A 21580-nucleotide genomic window follows, 5' to 3' on the forward strand; every position below is an offset into this window, starting at 1 on the left:
GAGATATAATTACACAGTTCAACAACTATAAATAGGGTTTAAGATAATGATCACACAAAAGGTCCATACCATTCATTTATAAACAGATTTAATGGAGGTTATTGGGCATTTAAACACATTTTTTGAAATTTACTTTGAATAAAGAAACTTTTAAGGATAATATCTTGAAGATAAACACACATTTTTTTTTACCTAACCATATGCGATGTTCATTCATTTAAAGTTGGACATATTTTACATACGAATTCACACCTGCTGAGTCATGTACATGCACATTAAACGAATCCATCTTTCATGATTAGTATGTACCTGTTTTAAAATTTGAGAATTAACAATAATCAATAAATTATGCAATTCAAAATCCTCTTTTCATTGGAAACTTATAATTACCTCTCTTTTATATACTGGGTATACATATGTATTTCAAAGAAATTAAAATTACAAATTGTAAAATAAATTAAAAGTATTTTATTTATATTAAACAATATAAGATAAAAAAAAAACCCTCACTGGAAATTTCAGCAATACTTAGAAATATGTATTTTATTTTGTTAATTACTCTTTCATGGCTACCAGTACCCTGAAATCTCCTGACCAGTAAAACTAAATTTATACTTGACAAGTAGTAAAGAAATCCTAAAGATAGCAAAATACTGAACACAGGATTCCGCGGAGTATGTGTACATATAAAAACCTACCAGAATGTTAACTTATTCATGTGCTAAGCATATAAGATAGCCTAAATCAGTACATTGTCTATCAAACTGTTACAGACATGCTTACTCAATTATCATAATTTAAACCTGTTACCTAAAGGCAAAAAATGATGTGATGATATTGTGTCAAAATATCTTTAAAACCGGCCTTGAACTCTTTGCCTTTATAATTAAACACTAGGAGAAATTTTTAAAAAATCTAAGGACATTTTATGTGTGGGGAAATGCCCAAGGGGATTAATTCCTAGCTACTGAGTTTTGTATTTGACAACCAGAGACTGGTCATATAAGGACTCTAAGCCATATATGGATTCAGGAATCTATTTTTCTGTACCTTTCCTTGCTTGGGTCTACCTTATGAAGTGACTAAAATTATTTCTTTTACCCTCCTTACAGTGACCCAGTATTACACTCAGATTTCATACAATCTGCACGATGCATGTACATGCAGACTGTATAAATATAGGCTCTAAAGATAAGATTTATTGAAACCATATCTGGGGCCTTTGAGGACATACAAGTAAAGAGTTACATACAAAAGAAGAAAGTCAAAATTGAAAGCAGCAACATGTCAACATAAAAAAAGAGAAAGAAACTATATACAGAAGATTATAGCAGATGGGAATATTATCTATAGACTATATACATAATGAATGCTAATAATGCCTATATAACGTTACAGCTTTGGGAGTTATAATAAATACCGGAATAAATATAGTCTTGCTTACTTGTATTATATGATACTTTCACTATATGGTTAACTTACCATCTCGTTTATCTCTGAATTTTTCTCCCGCGTAAGTATTGCTCCTGATTAACTTCAACTCCATGATGTTTATGCTGACGACGATTCTCGTGATCTTTTTTGACTTTTCTTCAAATTAAATAGATAAATCAAGATACGATCCGCAGGGTTCTCATCTCGCATTCATCGAGAACAAACGAGATCTAAACTGACAAAAGATGGAAAAGGGAAAGACGATTTTTCTTGATGTAAGTTGTAAATATTCTAATGAGATTTAATGAAAAAATCTCTTTTGCATATATGATTATTAAATCTCATCTATATTTTGCAATTTATACCAAAAAAGCATCCTCACTTAAGGGTGGGGCGGATAGATTTGCCCGAATTTACTCTGTTGCCGAATTATATACAAATGACGTTTAAACTGCTGTCTGAAATTGTTTTATTATTTCAAATTTGTTTAGAAACTGGATAATTCTAAAAATACACCATAATTTTGTTAAAAGTGTGATCCACAATATTTTAATCTATTGGATGCTGGATGCAGCTAGGCATGTTGTGCCTGGAAACCACTAATCTCTATTCATGAACTTATGATGTACCACTTGCTATTGTTTAAGGGCGCCCAAGTACATGTTGTATGTTTGTTTTATCATTTCAAATTTATTAGAAACTGGATGATTCTAAAAATACACCATAATTAGTGATCCACAATATTTTTTTTCTATTGGATGCTGGATGCAGCTAGGCATTTTGTGCCTGGAAACCACTGATCTCTATTCAGGAACTTATGATGTACCACTTTCTGTTGTTTAAGGGCGCCCAAGTAATGTAATATGTTGACGGTGTGACCGTTAGGGCGAACACAGATACTTCTATAAACTGTATTTAGTCCCATCTCTTCAAACCACATGTGACATTTGGTACGTCTAGACTCTGACGTCACATGACGTCGTATGTAAGTTGCATTACCAAACTGAAGCCTGAACGCTGGCAGATTTTAATGAAGAACGTTTTATATACTATTTATCTGCAATGTATCCATTAAATCAAGACGAGTTTATTTTTTGTTGAACTTTTGTTGTCTATCTCGTGAGAACGTAGCTTAAATAAGCGATGCATTGTGGGTCCAAAGTTACTGCAGAAAAAAATTCTATTGAATGAATGTGCAGTAGTCCGAATCTTCTCTTCGCCCAGGCATTATCGTTAGAGCTTGCAGTGCAATGTACCAATGCTTAATATAAAGTTTGTGAGTGTTCTTTGCATGTTACAGGACAACAACCAAGCATGATGATGTAGTTTTACAAATTAAACTCCAAGTCTGGTGTCAAATAGTGAGACTTTCCCCTTAGTGAGACTTTCCCTGGAAGACTATAGCTGGCCTATATAGTGAATCTTCCGACTAAGGGAGAAGAGTGGCTATATAGTCAGGGATTTGTCAGTACCTTCTCAGGGGCGAAAATTTGGCACAATTCCCAATGGAAGATAGACTCAATTTTTCTCAGTTTGTTGGAGAAAATTCCCAAAATAAAATTAAGTGAACATGTAAATATTTTTTAATGAAATCATGGACTCCAAGAGTGACTGAGGCCAAATAGTCATCACATGACTTAAAACTTTGCCAGCTTCTCAAGATAGAGAGAAAAAGAGAGAGAGAGTTTGTCACCTTACTTCTATTAATTTTCATTTATAATCATATTACTTATCATGCTTATCATCTAAATTAATTAGAAGGAAAATTTTATAATCATTTTTTTAAAGCCATTTTCTTTCATAGTTCTCATCAGCCTGAGATCTTCCTCGAGAGAAGTCTCACTATATAGCAAATCTTTCGGGGGGAGTCTCACTATAAAGTCAGGTTTCCAGGGGTAAATTTCACTATATAGCGAGGACTCGTGGGGGGGGGGGGGGTCTTAGTATAAAGCCAGGCTTCCAGGGGAAAGTCTCTCTGTATAGCAAGGCTTATCGGGGGGAGTCTCAGTATAAGGCCAGGTTTGAAGGGGGAAGGTGCACTAAATAGCCAGGCTTTCGAGAGGAAGTCTCACTTTAAAGCCAGGCTTCCAGGGGAAAGTCTCACCATATAGCAAGGCTTCCAGGGGAAAGTCTCACTATATAGCAAGGCTTCCAGGGGAAAGTCTCACCATATAGCAAGGCTTCCAGGGGAAAGTCTCACCATATAGCAAGGCTTCCAGGGGAAAGTCTCACTATATAGCAAGGCTTCCAGGGGAAGTCTCAGCATATAGCAAGGCTTCCAGGGGAAAGTCTCACCATATAGCAAGGCTTCCAGGGGAAAGTCTCACTATATAGCAAGGCTTCCAGGGGAAAATCTCACCATATAGCAAGGCTTCCAGGGGAAAGTCTCACTATATAGCAAGGCTTCCAGGGGAAGTCTCAGCATATAGCAAGGCTTCCAGGGGAAAGTCTCATTATACTGCAAGGCTTCCAGGGGAAAGTCTCAGTGTAAAACCAGGCTTGCAAGGGGTAGATGCACTATATAGCCAGTCTGCATAGGGAAGTCTCACTTTGGGGGAAGTCTCACTATACAACATAGAACAATCATACATTAAGCTACGTAGCTTAAATTACCTTCATAGCTTTTTTAGCTACCTGAAGTAGCTTTATTTAGTGACTAAATCATACTTATTTCTTAAATGAGCATTTTATTTTGCATGAATAAAATTTGCACTTTGGTGCATTGATAGCTTTAACTATGAACTGATCTGAAATAAATTCAGAATTAAATATCATCTTTGATGATTGAAATCCCCAACTTTTACACTGAATTCATGGACAAACTGCCTCATCGATACATATTGGAAGTTAATATTTCAATAAAATACACTTGAATATTGATGCATATTGATATATAATTGAATCAGCCTTTACTTGGAGTAACAATACAAGGTCACTTCATCATCACTAATGTTTTATTTTACAGCTGTTTGTCAGTAATGGTACTTGTATTCTAACACTGTTGTGAACAAAGATAGTCAGAGACAGTGATTTCTGGAGAGTTTAGACTTCTGCCCTGAAAAAAATTAGTAATGATAAACATACAAAGTATCAAGTGATTCAAATTATATAATTTTTTTTTTTCAAAAATCAATTGTGAGGTGCACTTCATGACCAATTTTTAAAGTTAGCATGTTCTGTTTAATACCACTACATGTACATCAATATCATTTAACAGAAATGTTTGAAAGAAAGAATTAGTTTGTGTTAATGTGAACAAAAATCCTGCTACAGTATCATTCCATGTTCTTTTTCAGATATTCAGAAGAGCAGATAAAAATGGTAAGTATATCACAGGAACGTAAAATATATACTAAAGATAATTATAGTATAGTATATGGTAATTATAACAGTTGCCACAAATTTTCTATCACAACTTATTTAATCATATGATTTATTCAAGTTGACAAAACATGCAAAAAAGAATTGAACATGTATATTTGTAATTAATTATGTGAATATATATTTCTCAGTCAGTTTAACAGTAAGTATTACTGAGATGTGCTTGTTTCATTTATTTCTAAAACTACATGTACATGATATATAGCTTGTCGATAAAACAGAAATTATTTTCCACATTTTTACAGGTAATTGAATAGGGCAGTGTCTTGGGAGGTGTTTGTTTATTTTTGATGTTATTTACAGATGACGGGAGCAATATTTTGGGAGGAGTTTGTTTAGTTTTGATGTTATTTATAGATGACGGGAGCAATATTTTGGGAGGTGTTTGTTTATTTTTGATGTTATTTACAGATGACGGGAGCAATATTTTGGGAGGAGTTTGTTTAGTTTTGATGTTATTTATAGATGACGGGAGCAATATTTTGGGAGGTGTTTGTTTAGTTTTGATGTTATTTACAGATGACGGGAGCAATATTTTGGGGGGAGTTTGTTTAGTTTTGATGTAATTTACAGATGATGGGGCAATATTTTGGGAGGATTGTTTTGGTTTTGATGTTACAGTGCAGGGAACTAATTTTGTTACATAAACCAGCATCAGCATAAGCATTAGTAGCATCAGGATCGAGCTAGCATCAGCATCAGCATTTTAAAAAACAGCATTACCAGGATCAGCATCAGCAAGCAAAGGATAAAACCAGCATTGACCTACATAAAATCAGCATTATCCTACTAGTATCAGAAAATCAATGAGTTTTAATTCAGTAAAAAATTAAAAATGAAAAAAAAAATATTGGTTAAAGTATTCACATTATTGATACATAGTGAGATATTATGATCAAATAATTGTAAAAGGTACTTTTATTGCTTTAAACGGCAATGCTGAAATTCATTATCTACTTCCGGTAGCATGATGCTACTTCCGGTAGCATTGACCTAATTATAAAACAGCATCAGGATAAGGATTACTAGCATTAAATCAGCAAGCAAAGGAAGCATTCAAATCAGCAAGCAAAGGAAGCATTCAAATCAGCATCGATGCTGTAACAAAATTAGTTTCCTGCACTGTATTTACAGATGATGGGGCAATATTTTGGGGGGAGTTTGTTTAGTTTTGATGTAATTTACAGATGATGGGGCAATATTTTGGGGGGAGTTTGTTTAGTTTTGATGTAATTTACAGATGATGGGACAATATTTTGGGAGGGTTGTTCTAGTTTTGATGTAATTTACAGATGATGGGGCAATATTTTGGGAGGAGTTTGTTTAGTTTTGATGTAATTTACAGATGATGGGGCAATATTTTGGGAGGGTTGTTCTAGTTTTGATGTAATTTACAGATGATGGGACAATATTTTGGGAGGGTTGTTCTAGTTTTGATGTAATTTACAGATGATGGGAGCAATATTTTGGGAGGGTTGTTCTAGTTTTGATGTAATTTACAGATGATGGGGCAATATTTTGGGAGGATTGTTTTGGTTTTGATGTTATTTACAGATGATGGGGCAATATTTTGGGGGGAGTTTGTTTAGTTTTGATGTAATTTACAGGTGATGGGACAATATTTTGGGAGGGTTGTTCTAGTTTTGATGTAATTTACAGATGATGGGGCAATATTTTGGGAGGAGTTTGTTTAGTTTTGATGTAATTTACAGATGATGGGGCAATATTTTGGGAGGGTTGTTCTAGTTTTGATGTAATTTACAGATGATGGGACAATATTTTGGGAGGGTTGTTCTAGTTTTGATGTAATTTACAGATGATGGGGCAATATTTTGGGGGGAGTTTGTTTAGTTTTGATGTAATTTACAGATGATGGGACAATATTTTGGGAGGGTTGTTCTAGTTTTGATGTAATTTACAGATGATGGGAGCAATATTTTGGGAGGGTTGTTCTAGTTTTGATGTAATTTACAGATGATGGGGCAATATTTTGGGGGGAGTTTGTTTAGTTTTGATGTAATTTACAGATGATGGGACAATATTTTGGGAGGAGTTTATTTTTGAACAATAATGTAATTTATAGATGATGGGACGATATCTTGGGAGGAGTTTGTTTATTTTTGATCAGTGATGTAATTTACAGATGATGGGGCAATGTCTTGGGATAATTTACTGATAATAGGACAGTATCTTGGGAGGAGTTGGTTAATGTTTGATCTCAGAAAATTGTATCTACTATCAACGTATATGTCGACCAAGTGCTTTTAAGTTTTCAAATTTATTTTCATGTAAAAAGGTATCCATCATCAATAATCTTTGTAAATTTATACATCAATATAGTTAATAAGAGAGTTACCCTTCCAGGTTATTAATGTAAACTGTACACTCTTGCATCATGTATTTTGTTTTATATTGTTGTTGTATTTTCTCTATGTTGTTTTACACAATGTGAGAATGAATTGAATTGATGTAATTTGCAGATGATGGGGCAATATCTTGGGAGGAGTTTGTTCAGTTTTTTGCTGATGGAGTCATTGGAAAAGAAGAAATGGAAAAGTTATTCAATGACATTGACACACACAACACCAAGTTAGTCCAAATTTAAATACTTATGATAGAATATTGTTTTTGCTCTGTTTTGTTTTCTTTTTGTTATTTTTTTCTTTCAGATTAGAGTTTTTAAGAGCCTAAATGGCTAATGAATAAAAATCAGTAAATACATGTACATGTACTGTTAATGTGATTATTTATACATGTTGTTAAATATGCAAATTAGAAGCAAAAACTGATGAATGGGTGTTATTTCCACCATAGCAGGATAAGGTATCGTTAATTCCGAATGAAGTACATACAAAGGCATGGTACACTGAATTATAGCAAGTTTAGTGAAATTACTCCCACATGTAAATTTCCATGTTTTCAGAAATGTGTTAAATACAGTCAAATCTTATTATCTCAAACCTGATAGGAACCTATAAAAAACTTTCAGTTGAGATATGTGATGTTTCGAGATATCGAGGTTAAAATACATTAACATAGAGCTGTGGGACTTGTAACTCACTTTGACATATACATGGTACATGTATTTGATATATCTGTGTTTGTATTTTTAGTAAAATTGACACAGTAAAGCTGTGATATTTATTATTAGTAACATTGACACAGTAAAGTTGGGATGTTTATTTTTAGTAACATTGATAGCTGTATGTTTATTTTTAGTAACATTGACACTGGGGAGTTGTGTGAGTACTTCAGCAACCACCTGGGAGAAATGAAGGAGATCTATTCTTTAATGGAGGACCTGAACCACAAAGTTACCAATGTACTACAGTCCACAGCCAAGGTAAATCATGCGTCTAATTCTGTCCCACGTAAATCAAAACTTATTGACAAAGAATGCATTCTATGATAATGTTTAATGGAAAATTTATTTATACATGTTGGATATTTGGCTAATTAGGCACTTCTTTTACCATTGACTTATGAAAATTGTAGAAATAAGAAAGTTGATCCAGGAGTAATGTTACAATGGCTATAAGAACATCAACAACATTTACAGTTATGTAAAATAATTTTAAAATATTAAAAAAAGAATGTGCCCGGAGGATGAGATAAGTCTTTGATGTCACTTCCTCTTAAAGCCAATGTTAACTCAGTGAAATGAATATGCAAATTCAATATGTCAAATCATTTTTCATGAAATAGTCAAATTAAGACCCTCCAGCACAAATTGGGAGTGTACATGAAATAAAACATATTTGTGAGAGATTTAGTAGATTTTTCCTAGAACTAAAATGAGGGCTGCTGAAAAACGTAAAGACATTGGAACATTCTTGCTGTGCAGCAATAGATGGGACCTAATGTTGTGTTTATTTTAATATTGAATATTTTAATATATGTATCTGAATGAAATTTTAAGGCAAAAAATCAAAATACATATTACATGTATACATTGGTATGTAAAATTTTGAATATAATTTTCACTTATAATTATTAAAGAATTGCTATTGGATCAACCCTCAGAACTGCAGTACATTGTGTGCATGTCACTCAAGAAATATCTGTAAAAAGTGTGTTTTTATGCACAACATGAAGATAACTCTTATATTCTATATATCTGCCTGGAAAATATTGCTGTGTTTATGTGGTTTCAGACTTATCCTGAGAAGAACAGAACTGACAAGTTTATCACCCGCTTCCTAATGCGTGAGTGTATTGGTCAGCTGACTGCCCTACAGCGCCCTCTAGAGTCAGCTTCAGACCACATGGATGAGGAAGCTAGAGCAGAAAAGTATGTATCTGTTTTCATAAAAATACAGGAGAAAAAAAGTCATCTGTGGAAGAATTATTTCATATATCCTTTTTCGTTCAAAAGAAAGCAACTGCTCTTGTATTGTGTAATGATATTTTTTTTTACCAGCACTGACATCAAACCCATTGAGCCTCGTGATGTCTTGCCGAAGCCTGATGTAATACCAGGCCGAGTCGGTCGTCGCACCAAACACCAGATCAGTAGTCAGACCTCAATCCCTTCAGAAGGTAGGAATTTTAAAAATCTCTTTTGTCTAAAAGAAATATTTTCACTGGTGGATTTTATTTTACAGTATTAACCATTTCATTCTCCCCTCGATAGAAGAGGAGCAAATTTCAAAATTTCACTTCTGTTTAGAATAGTCATTTGTTTGATAAACCAACATGTTTTTTGCAAATATCTTCTAAACTCCTGGCTTAATAGTGGGTAAACATTATATACATGTATCCTTAAAATATACAGTCAAACTTTGATAGGTCAAACACAATAGGACTGAGAAAAAACTTGGAGATATCAGAGTTGGAGATATTAAGGTTAAAATACATAAAGAAAAGGTGGTAGAGACTTCCAACTCACATTGACATGTCCATGGTATCCAAGTTTTCGATACTGATGTTCAGCTGTATGTAGGTTTTGCTGTGGTACTTTGACATATCCATGATATTCTCGATACTGATGTTCAACTGTATGTAGGTTTTGCTGTGGTACTTTGACATATCCATGATATTCTCGATACTGATGTTCAACTGTATGTAGGTTTTGCTGTGGTACTTTGACATATCCATGATATTCTCGATACTGATGTTCAGCTGTATGTAGGTTTTGCTGTGGTACTTTGACATATCCATGATATTCTCGATACTGATGTTCAGCTGTATGTAGGTTTTGCTGTGGTACTTTGACATATCCATGATATTCTCGATACTGATGTTCAGCTGTATGTAGGTTTTGCTGTGGTACTTTGACATATCCATGATATTCTCGATACTGATGTTCAGCTGTATGTAGGTTTTGCTGTGGTACTTTGACATATCCATGATATTCTCGATACTGATGTTCAACTGTATGTAGGTTTTGCTGTGGTACTTGTAAGCAGAACAACAATGATGATCTTTATAGCAAAAGGTCAAAGGTCACATGGTTTCCCTTATAAGTCCTGTCAGTTTGTTTTTGAATATGGTACAGCAGTGTTTGTTTTTGATAGATTGTTTCCTTACTTCAGGTTCCATCAATCCTTTAGCACTTACAGCACAAGTGGACAGATTGGCAAATCTGATTGAAAGATTGGAACACGGGGTAAGACACTTTAGAGAAATGAAATTTGAAATGTATTTTAAAGCAAGACTGTGAATTAATTGATATGAGATAATAAGCAATTGTGATATAACAGTTTTCCCTTCATTAAGTCATTTTTCTTGTAGGTTAACTTTAAAGGATTTGTTGATGAAGACATGAATGCCACAGAGGAAGATCAGGTAGTATTCTATCATTGTCATCTATAGGGAAAGGGAAATGTTTTGTTTCCATGACAAACTGTACTGGGGATGCTAACAAATATGTACTTGACAGAATTGATCATTACAGATTTCAAGATATGCATTGAATGTTTTAAGATTAATTGAATTAAATTCTGTTCTGACCTCACTGTTTGTTCTATAGTACATCCTTCAGCAGAGGGGTATGGAGGTGATCAAGGGGAAGGAAGAGGATTTCCGTGTGGCTCTCCGTCAGTATGTGGAGGACACAAACAATGCTCCTGGAGCACTCAAGTATGTCCAAAATTAAGTCAGAAACAAAAAACTCGCTAGGGGACCTCAAGTAAGCCAGAAATTAACTCAGAAACAAACAACTCACTAGGGGCACTCAAGTAAGCAAGAAATTAACTCAGAAACAAACAACTCACTAGGGGCACTCAAGTAAGCCAGAAATTAACTCAGAAACAAACAACTCACTAGGGGCACTCAAGTAAGTCAGAAATTAACTCAGAAACAAACAACTCACTAGGGGCACTCAAGTAAGTCAGAAATTAACTCAGAAACAAACAACTCACTAGGGGCACTCAAGTAAGTCAGAAATTAGCTTGAAACAAACAACTCACTAGGGGCACTAAAGAAAGTCAGAAATTAACTCCAGAAAACAACTCACTAGAGGACAGCTAAGTAAGTCAGAAATTAGCTTGAAACAAAGCAACAGGGGTATTTGATCATCGATCAAATCTAAAATATGTCCTGTCATCAGACATCAGACAGACCATTCACATTTGTGAGTTGGGTTGAACATAAGATGAACTTATAAAATCCATATAAAGTTTTTTTTGAGAATTTCGGAATTGTGAGATGCAAATTAAATATCTGTGTGTTCATTTAAAATAAATTCATTTTTGGTAGATGTCAAAGTAAAAACAAATACATGCTATTTATTGTTGTAGTATTAGTGTGAGATTCTTCAAAGATACTGGTGTCTTTACACTGTATGAAATCTGGGAATCGGAAAATACAGAGAAACAGTAAGTGTTGACTCAGAGGAACATCAGATGATATGTTACATGTTATCAGTAGATGATATGTTACATGTTGTCAGTAGATCATATGTTACATGTTGTCAGTAGATGATATGTTACATGTTATCAGTAGATGATATGTTACATGTTATCAGTAGATGATATGTTACATGTTGTCAGTAGATGATATGTTATGTGTTGTCAGTAGATATCTTACATGTTGTCAGTAGATGATATGTTACATGTCAGTAGGAGATATGTTACATGTTGTCAGTAGATGATATGTAACATGTCAGTAGATATGTTACATGTTATCAGTAGATATGTTACATATTGTCAGTAGATGATATGTTACATGTTGTCATTAGATGATATGTTACATGTTGTCAGTAGATATGTTACATGTTACGTGTTGTCAGTAGATGATATGTATCATGTTATCAGTAGATATGTTACATGTTGTCAGTGGATGGTATGTTACATGTTGTTAGTAGATGATATGTATCATTTTATCAGTAGATGTTATGTTACATGTCAGTATTTGATATGTTACATGCTATCAGTAGATGATATGTTACATGTTGTCAGTAGATGATATGTTACATGTTGTCAGTAGATGATGTTTCATGCTGTCAGTAGATGATATGTTTCATGCTGTCAATAGATGATATGTTACATGTCAGTATTTGATGTTATGTGTTGTCAGTAGATGATATGTTACATGTTGACTTGTCAGTAGTTGTTATGTTAAGAGTATTTAATTGAAGCCATTTTTATTCAATATATACATGGTAAATACATACACATGTGTACCAGTTGGGATAAGAAGGATAACAGGCCTATTTGAGCCATCTCCAATCTCTGAGAAAGATGTTGTGTATAGCTTTATCATAAAATCTAAGAAAACAGGAAGAAAAGGAACTATAGGAGAGATAAAATAAACATTGGTAACTCTTAAATTACCACAAAATTTGCTTAAAACTTTGTTTACATACCCTGCTCCACTTTGTATTTTAGATATCGGGAGAAGAAGTCCTTTGATTCAGTGTTCCCAGGTCTAACATCGGACGTCTCATTGTCCTCAATCACCTTCCCAAGTATGACAACAAAATAGCTCATTAACTGTTCATCAATCAGTAAAAATATTTTAACAAATGAATCTTTATTATTAGCAGGGTTAAAATGTACAGATTTACTTCAGCCATATAATGCACTGATGAGTACATACAAATACATAGTGATTTTTCCTACAGTTATTGAGTTATCGTACTTTTTTGTTCATTTTGATGTAGCTATTAAATCATGTAAATACATGCAATTCTTTGTGATTTCAGAAACCTGGTGGTTGAAGCAATAAAGAGTTCTACTAGAGGGAACATTTCAGAAGACAACTCACTAAAAAGTATCAGGGTGTATGCCTGTGTTCTACCATACTGACAGACTTTTAATAATGCCAGTTCTTTTATCCAACTTTTAATTTATCTCTGCTGTGCACAGTACTTTGTTGTATTTTATATGACCTTTTTGTTTATTGTTAGTCTTAATTTTGTAGAGAGTTGTATGTGTTTACTGATGTATAAATCATGTACATGTATTAATTATATATAGGTCACATTCAGTATCCCCTGTGTCATCTTAAGCAATCAGATGATTTATGGTCAGGTGTTTCTACAGAATGAAACGATTTAATTATAGTATATCAAACCTGGAATACTTAAAAGTAGTGGATGGTTTTATAAAATAATAGTGTTTTCCCTGTTGTCTGGTCTTTGTATTTAGGATTCTTATTTTGATTCCTTATATAGCTGATATTAAGATCCAGGAATATTCCTTATATAGCTGATATTAAGATCCAGGCTCCAGGGCCATAAAACTTAGACGAGCTTACTTTTGATCTCAGTCTCACTTTTACCAAAGGAATTATTAATAGAAAAGGTGAGACTGAGATCAAAAGTGAGCTCATCTAAGTTCATCTAAGTTTCATGGCCCCTGAGCCAGGCCTCAAGACCATAAACTGAAAACAGACTTAAGTAAAAATTTCGATTTTGAATGTCTTGGGTTTCACTTTACATATGGGCTAAAAAAAATTTACAGATTTCAATAATATTAAAATTTAAACATACGCCAAATTGTGTTTTATTATCAAAATTATTTCAAAAGTTATATTGATTTGAAATTTTGACTTAAGTCTGTTCTCAGTTCATGGTCTTGGGCCAGGAATAGTTGCTTAGTCAAGAGATACATATCAGTATGTCTCTACAACAAATTTTAAGATGGTATTTAAAACATTCTATAAATCTTAAATATGTGTTTCAAAGGCATATTTAAATTGGCCACAATAGTGAACAAAAATGAAGAATCAATTTTTTCTTCTTTTTTTTTTTTTTTAAGTTTTAGTTTCTCAAAGTAAAACATAGTTATGAATTACATGCAGAAAGCAAATACATCAGGATAACGTGAAGTCAAATAGGGAGTAAATGAATTATGTATACAAAAAAGTAGGGATGTCAATTTAGTCAACAATTCAAATTCGAATATTCAATGAAAGTATTCGAATATATTCGAATATTCGATAAAATAAATAAAACCTGTTTTATTTTAGATATGCGTCATATAGTAGTGAACTTTCTCATGAAAGGTTTAGCGTAGTTATACTTATATTGGAAGTAAAATTGTATGAAGACTTTTGTAGGTGTACAATAAGAAATTCCATTTGATATTTGTCAATGTTTGAAATAAATAATTGATTTAAATGTAGAAAATTATATTTTTACCAAATGAAACGTTTATTTATAGTAACCCTACCTAAGGAACCAGTCATCTTACAAAAGACAAGATAGTTGTAATGGTATACTGTTCAGATTTCAATACGTGTAATTAATTACAATTATCTACCTGATAAGAGACATGATTATATAATCTTTGATACAATGTAAACAAATATTTCCATAGACAATTTTCTTAGGTAATTTACTAATTTCCCGATAATCAATATAAAATTCAGGATTATATACAACCCGAGATAATCAAGTAATTTACACATTTATTCTGAAATTGAGCCCTTTGCAATATTAATTACAGATTAATTCTATCGGACATTCATTCAATGGTCAATTAATTTTATTTTGATAAGTATACTCTTCACGTCTTTTAGACAATTTTAGATTTCATTTGTTGTCCTCGATTCTAGATCCGATCGTATCTAACTAATAAAAACTATGAAAGTACGTTTTGTATTATACATAAAACATTATAATTCCAGCACTGTTCTAATCAAAATTTATTAATCACAGTACTTCTTTTTATGAAATCTGAAAAACACCGAATATTCGAATCTTAATTTCATATTCGAATATCAACTCATCGAATGAATATTCGAATGTTCGAATATTCGTTGCCATCCCTACAAAAAAGCGATTCTGTGAAGGGTTCCTAAATCTACTCTGCTGTGTGACGAAAGGGAGATCAATATGTGTAGTTAATTCCCGTGTTTGTACATGTACCAAATGTACTTGATATGTTTTTTTTTTTTTTTTTTACTTTTGTTAATGTTATTACATACAGTATATGTACTAATATTTAATGCATAATTCAAAGTTTCATGAGGTAATTATTATTTATATGCCAAGCTATTGCTACAAACCTTTTAATATTTTTCTAGCATTCTGAATATGTATCAGAAATTAAATGAACAAGGATTTCTAGGTTTTACAGAGATACAGGTCTTGTATATGTTATGCATGCATTTATATGTACAATTGTTAAATTTATAGATTATTGGAATTAAGAATACATGTACGTTGATGACTTATGTACTGTTCTGTGAACAATTTAATCTTGGTGATAAGATTTCACTAAATGAAGAGATGAAGGCAAAGAAAATAACAAAGAAGAGGTCATGACAAAACAATTCAACCTGATGCTGAAAAATCAAACAACCAAATGTCAGTTCAACTTGACACTGAAAAGTCACACCACCACATAATGTCAATTCAACCTGATACTGAAAAGTCACACTACCACATGCCAGTTCAACTTGACACTGAAAAGTCACACCACCACATAATGTCAGTTCAATCTGACACTGAAAAATCAAACAACCAAATGTCAGTTCAACTTGACACTGAAAAGTAACACCACCACATAATGTCAGTTCAACCTGATACTGAAAAGTCACACTACCACATGCCAGTTCAACCTGGTACTGAAAAATCACACAACCACATAATGTCAATTCAACCTGACACTGAAAAATCAAACAACCAAGTGTCAGTTCAACCTGATACTGAAAAATCACACTAACACATGTCAGTTCATCCTAACACTGAAATCACACCATCATATAATGTCAGTTCAACCTGAACTAAAAAGTCACACCACTACATGTCAGTTCAACCTGACACTGAAAAGTCACACCTCCACGTAACATCAGTTCAACCTGACACTGAAAAATCACACCAATACATGTCGGTTCAACCTGAACTAAAAAAGTCACAACACCTCATGTCACTTCAACATGTCATACTGAAAAATCACAACACTACATGCAGTTCAACGTGACACTGAAAAAATCGCAACACTACATGCGGTTCAACGTGACACTGAAAAAATCACAACACTACATGTCGGTTCAACGTGACACTGAAAAAAATCACAATACAACATCTGTCTAATGTGTCAGGGAGATCTGATCAGTCTGCTAACACTCTACATTTGTCATTAGGACAATGAAGTTTTTAATGACTGGAGGTGGGGAATATGTGTGCACCTAAGAATATCAGTACACAGACGTCATTCATGATACTAGTCTGATCACATGTACATGAGTGAGCTGGCTGATCAGGATTGTTTGTTTTCTCGCTGTTTTTATATGATGATTTCAACGGAACTTGATCTGTAGAGTACAAAAGTTACAAAATTCTTTAAATCGATTTTCAGTTATATGTTTTGTTTAATACAAATGGAACAAACATTCTGGGAGTATTGCATTAGCAATAGTAGTCCCCTACCGTCAAGTGTAATCTGGTTCCCCTTAAAAATTAAAAAGGCCATAATTCCAGGAAAAAAATCATTGAAGCGGAACAAAATGCAAACTTGATATATAACTCGTTAAGGTAGACTCGCATACCAGAAATCAGCTCAATATCTGGAAGCGTTTAGGGGGGAAAATGCTGAAAACCAACTATGAAAATCTGGTTCCCATTAAAAATTTTAAAAGGTGTTAATTCTGTATGGACAACTGTATACAGGGAAATTTTCTCCTCAGGTTTATTTTCACACCTTTCGTCCTGGAAACAAGTAGGTGAATTTAAGACGGGGCGAATTCAATGAAGACAGTATAACTTCTTAAACAGAACTGTGACTGGCCGAATTTAAAACGGTGAAAAATCGTTTGCAAGTGTGAAAGGGCGAAAATAACTCTGTATACAGTATAATTGTCCTCCCCCACCCCACCCCCCAAAAAAACTTTTCCAAAAATTATTGTAACACTGCTACACATTTATCTGTGAAAATCGACTCAAAGGTGTCCAAAAATGTACATAAGATTTAATAAATCATTTTTGGGGACGTGACCCCTAGGCCCCTACCCCATCCCCAAACTGGTCGGGGGCCCCTTTTCAAGAATCCTTGATCCTACACTGCATGTAGACCACATCATAATATGTAATTGTACTGATCAATCCGTATATTCTGTGAGTGGAAGTATGACCAAGACTAAGTATCGCTGCTATCCCAATAATAATGACCTAGTACATATTATTTCAAAGTACATCCCATCCTACAATATTTACCTTATTTGGAAAAAATCGCAGGCCTTTATAGTAAGACTGTAACACAATAAATTCATTTAATTAGTTTCTTTGAAACCATTTGATTATCTTGAAAGGTTAATCTAACCCCCTCCCCCTTTATGTCTGGCTATGCTTCTGAGCGTTTGGAGTTTCTGACGCCATCCTAAAACACGAATTCGTAAACAAATTTGGGAATATTGTTTGAAAATATCAAGAAATTGTGATGTGTTTTAAACTTGAGTCATAAAAAGAATGGTAGCCAAATTGAGTTGTGCACAGTTTATAAATTATTCAGATCAGATATAAGGTTTATTTAGATGTTGATAGCATTAATAATTTATCCTTTATTGAATATTGGGGAGGGGGGGGGGTATTCAGATCAGATAAATACATTATGTAGAATATGTCATTACTTGTACATACTGTCGTAAAATTCATAATATTTGGATTATTCCCGAACTAAATTTTACAAGTATCAAAGATGGATATGGATTCCATTCTTCTCATGAATATTCATTTATATCTAAAATTGAATGAAAGTCCACAGATCAGAGGAAGACATCATCTCTTAGTTATAAGTTAGATCAAATTTGACTGTTTTTAGGAAGCTCTAAACACTGCACACTAAAGAGTTCTACTTGTGGGGTAGTTTTATGCAGCTAGGGTGACCCCCCTAGAAGTAAGAAAGAGAAAATGATTATTACTGTTAATTACACATTTGTATTGTATTATATTAGACCAAGAATAAGTAATTGAAATCATTATTTCCATTAATTTTTCCAATGTAAGTAAACAACAGTGATTTCTGTTCACGAATAGTCCATTGTCTTCGAACATTCTTCCTGCAGAAATAAAGCAGGTACCCTTTGTTGAAAATGAACTGAATAATCTCAATATGCACACCTTTATATGATGTATTTTTCTCTGAGTCCAAAAAGCACTTTTAGTTAGTGTTTAGAGCTTCCTTACAGGATTAAAAAAACGTACTTTATTACATTTTTTACAGTGAAATACTGTGATTTATTTATTGAATAAAATAGATTTTCTCTCACAGTGTGAAAGGATATCAAAGTGATATTCTCTCACACTGTGAAAGTACATCAGAGTAAGTAAAAAATAATTTCTGGCCTGTCATAAGATAGAGATAGTAACTAAACCGTCTTGAAAGAGACTAAAACTGTCAATTTCTTCCCAAATATGTTGCTAAAATTCATGTTACAATGTTTTCAATCTCACAATAATTGCTAAAGTATGACTTCTCAACCGCTCAACTAACGTCACAGCCTATGAAACTGTGTTAATCTTAAAAGACAGAGGCAAGGGGAAAATGACTGTAATAAGCAGAAAATCCAATGTTTTGTAGTTGGATACTCGTGAAACAAATTTTTGTGATATTTTATTAATTTTTATATATTTTTTATATTTTCATTCGTGCTTCCTGTCCCACTCGTGAAATAAATAAATAAATTCCATATCCAAATACAAAACATTGAATATCCTCTATATAGCCAATCAAAGTCCTGAATCCACCCTTGTTTACTAAATTCCTGGATCCATCCTTGTTTTAACGATCCCTTTTTTAAATATATTGACTTTTTTACTTAGATTTCTCTAGAAAGTTTCAGTCTAGGAATATTTTTGATATGCCAGTACATCTCTTTTACATATTGATTTTCCCCCCAAAAATGACAACTTTGCTTTATGAGGTATTTTCATAACTTTATTCATTACACTTCACATTTGGTGATGGTCATTCTTTAGATTTCCATTTTTTTTTTCAGTATAAGCTGTATGGTGGTATTTTGTTAGTACATGGATATGTGAGAACCGAACTGGTATAATGCCATTATCGTGTTACCCTTGAGTAATCCAACACTGAAAATACTTATGATTTTTTTAATATAGTGTGATAAAAATATAGGGCCCATGCTTTCTATTCAGATTTTGCTTGTTCCTGACATCTACAACAATGCGACGACGTCACAATTAACACTTTAGTGTATTTATGACGTCACAATCAGGGTTTGAGTATCGACGTCACAATAATTGTCCTTCGGCGTTAATCGTTGCAAATGGAGGCAGGATGACAATGACAACTTACCAGCAATGTTATGCCCCCGCTTCCTTCCATAGTCCTGTCCGTTATCTCCAGCTCCCCTCCATTGTGTGCAAGGGAACCCTCCAGCAGCCCCCCAGACAGTTCCCAATAGAACCTGTAGGTCCCAAGAGACAACAAGAGCGGGACCCCGAGGAGGGGCCTGTACTAGGACTTGGTACAAAATGCATCAACACTGGTCGGTAAGGAAACAAACGCACCATTTACAAGGAACTGCGTTAACTAGTATAACTCATAGGTTATTGTTACTAGAAACTCTAGATCCCTAAACAATATTTTCATTCGTGCAAAGCTTTATTCTGTCGCTTTAACTTAAAAGTTAAATTTTAAGCTATGTAATAATAATGTAATGAGAAATGTAATAACCTTTGTTCAGAGACTGAATTCACGATCTTAAGATCTTGTAGCCGTGCTGAACTTGGAAGTTACACTTGGTGATTCACCTTCCATGGGTCGTAACACCAGTAAAGCGAAGTGAAGTGATCTAAATGGAGAAAGCAAATCAATCTCGTTGCTAAAATCTCCCACATGTATAGCACTGTTCTGCTTACAATTACAATTGTATTAAATACACAATGTGTCATGAGTTTACTTGTTTCCAAATTCTTGAAGAGTAACTTGTCTTACATGTATATGACAGATATGACTTGTCTTCTATGAATAAGTTATGATTTTGTTTTTCATATTTTGTTTGATGAGGTTTTTGGAACCTAAAGAAATTACTGCAAGTCCATCTCCGAGTAAAATAACATGTTCCCTACGAAAGCCGACAGTGGACCGTAAATGTGTCCGAAGAGTTCGCTCAGAAGTGATGGGGAGACCAGAGAGTGCTGGTGTTCATCGGACTAAGTTTGGCCTGATGGATTCAAACTTGATAAACAGGTTAGCTCAGCGGGTACGATGGACGTCAACATCCACGGCTGCCGCGGAGGAGGCTTGTCTTAAATTCCCACAGGTCTGCATAAAAACACCACAATGCCATTCGAACTCACGGTATTTCGAATAAATATGTTGATAATCAGTCAAATTACCGGTACCTAATACTGGTATATACTCAACAAAGAAGAAACGCATATTCAGATTAAACATGCAGTAAAGCGTCTTGTGATAAAAATCAAACATGCCTCATGTTGTTGCACATGTATTGAAAAGTTAAGAATAAAACCACAGCTTCTCTCGATCCATACAAGGTAAGAATTTAATAACTGTATTACAGTGAGTTTCAATATCGCGTATTTCCTCCGTTCGCATCAATTGAAGCCTGAACACGTCATGTCATAGAATTAATAAGCTTGTTGATAGTAACTTGAGGGATATTGTTCCATTCCTGCAACAAGGCCTGCTCTAGATCCTGGATGGTGGTTGATGTATTGGGGCGGCCTCTAACTCGTTTATCCAGCTCATCCCATAGATGTTCTATCGGAGTAAGGTCTGGTGAACGTTGTTCGTCTGCAGAAAATCCGAGCACACCCTTGCCACATGCGACCGAAATTCTAGGGTCATACCGTCTTAACCAATCCATTCGTCTCTGGTGACGTCTCGGCATTAGTGGATTTTAAATACGCTGATTTCCTCGTCCAGCAATAGTAGCAGCAGTTTCTAAAGCAGTTCTGAATTGCGCAGATGCTGAGGGTGGATCTGACGGTCCTGCCTGGGAGTGGTAACCCGCGGACGGCCAGTTCTTGGTCTGTCATCCGTGCTTTCTAGCCGGTGGAGACGTACGTTTAACTGCTGCACAGTCGATTGATGTACTCCAAATGCAGTTGCAACTTCCTGTTGCGTAGCTCCGGCTAGTAGCATCGTTACAGCCCGGTTGCGTTCATCTTTGTTTAGGCGTGGCATTGTAGCATCAAACATGCAATAAAATTTTAAATCTTTCATAGAAGTGTTTATTGTTTCCCTAAATCCAAAATATCAATGAGGAAAGACCCCCAATTTACAAGAAATCCTGCAAAACGCTCTTTTCATAAACATAATTAATCAAGCGAAACAATTCGACACTTGGGCTTTAAAAGCCCATGTTGTTCTTTAAATAGGTCACATGT

General features: G+C 34.1%; 3 protein-coding genes across 3 annotated transcripts in view; 2 read left to right on the forward strand and 1 right to left on the reverse strand.

Moving 5' to 3' along the window:
- LOC133197758 (MORN repeat-containing protein 1-like) overlaps positions 1-1660 on the reverse strand; it is a 31313-nt gene extending 29653 nt beyond the window's left edge. Inside the window, exon 1 of the mRNA XM_061333961.1 lies at positions 1483-1660. Coding sequence (XP_061189945.1) covers positions 1483-1546 — 64 coding nt within the window. The 5' untranslated portion in view covers positions 1547-1660. The remainder of the gene's footprint in view (positions 1-1482) is intronic.
- The window catches only part of LOC133197760 (N-terminal EF-hand calcium-binding protein 1-like), a 252915-nt gene extending 237477 nt beyond the window's left edge, over positions 1-15438 (forward strand). The window contains exons 2-13 of the mRNA XM_061333963.1: positions 1680-1709; positions 4731-4755; positions 7296-7404; positions 8035-8158; positions 8970-9106; positions 9236-9354; positions 10350-10423; positions 10549-10602; positions 10787-10896; positions 11556-11633; positions 12645-12724; positions 12962-15438. Coding sequence (XP_061189947.1) covers positions 1680-1709; positions 4731-4755; positions 7296-7404; positions 8035-8158; positions 8970-9106; positions 9236-9354; positions 10350-10423; positions 10549-10602; positions 10787-10896; positions 11556-11633; positions 12645-12724; positions 12962-12984 — 963 coding nt within the window. The 3' untranslated portion in view covers positions 12985-15438. The remainder of the gene's footprint in view (positions 1-1679; positions 1710-4730; positions 4756-7295; positions 7405-8034; positions 8159-8969; positions 9107-9235; positions 9355-10349; positions 10424-10548; positions 10603-10786; positions 10897-11555; positions 11634-12644; positions 12725-12961) is intronic.
- Positions 15439-19425: 3987 nt separating this feature from the next.
- LOC133197763 (uncharacterized) overlaps positions 19426-21580 on the forward strand; it is a 33169-nt gene continuing 31014 nt past the window's right edge. Inside the window, exons 1-2 of the mRNA XM_061333965.1 lie at positions 19426-19717; positions 20235-20490. Of these exons, the coding sequence (XP_061189949.1) occupies positions 19503-19717; positions 20235-20490 (471 nt within the window). The 5' untranslated portion in view covers positions 19426-19502. The remainder of the gene's footprint in view (positions 19718-20234; positions 20491-21580) is intronic.

This window comes from Saccostrea echinata, unplaced genomic scaffold (genome assembly GCF_033153115.1).
Source record: "Saccostrea echinata isolate AGI-Se365-2 ecotype Australia unplaced genomic scaffold, CSIRO_AGI_Sech_v1 ptg000030l, whole genome shotgun sequence".
NCBI classification, from domain to species: Eukaryota; Metazoa; Mollusca; class Bivalvia; order Ostreida; family Ostreidae; genus Saccostrea; species Saccostrea echinata.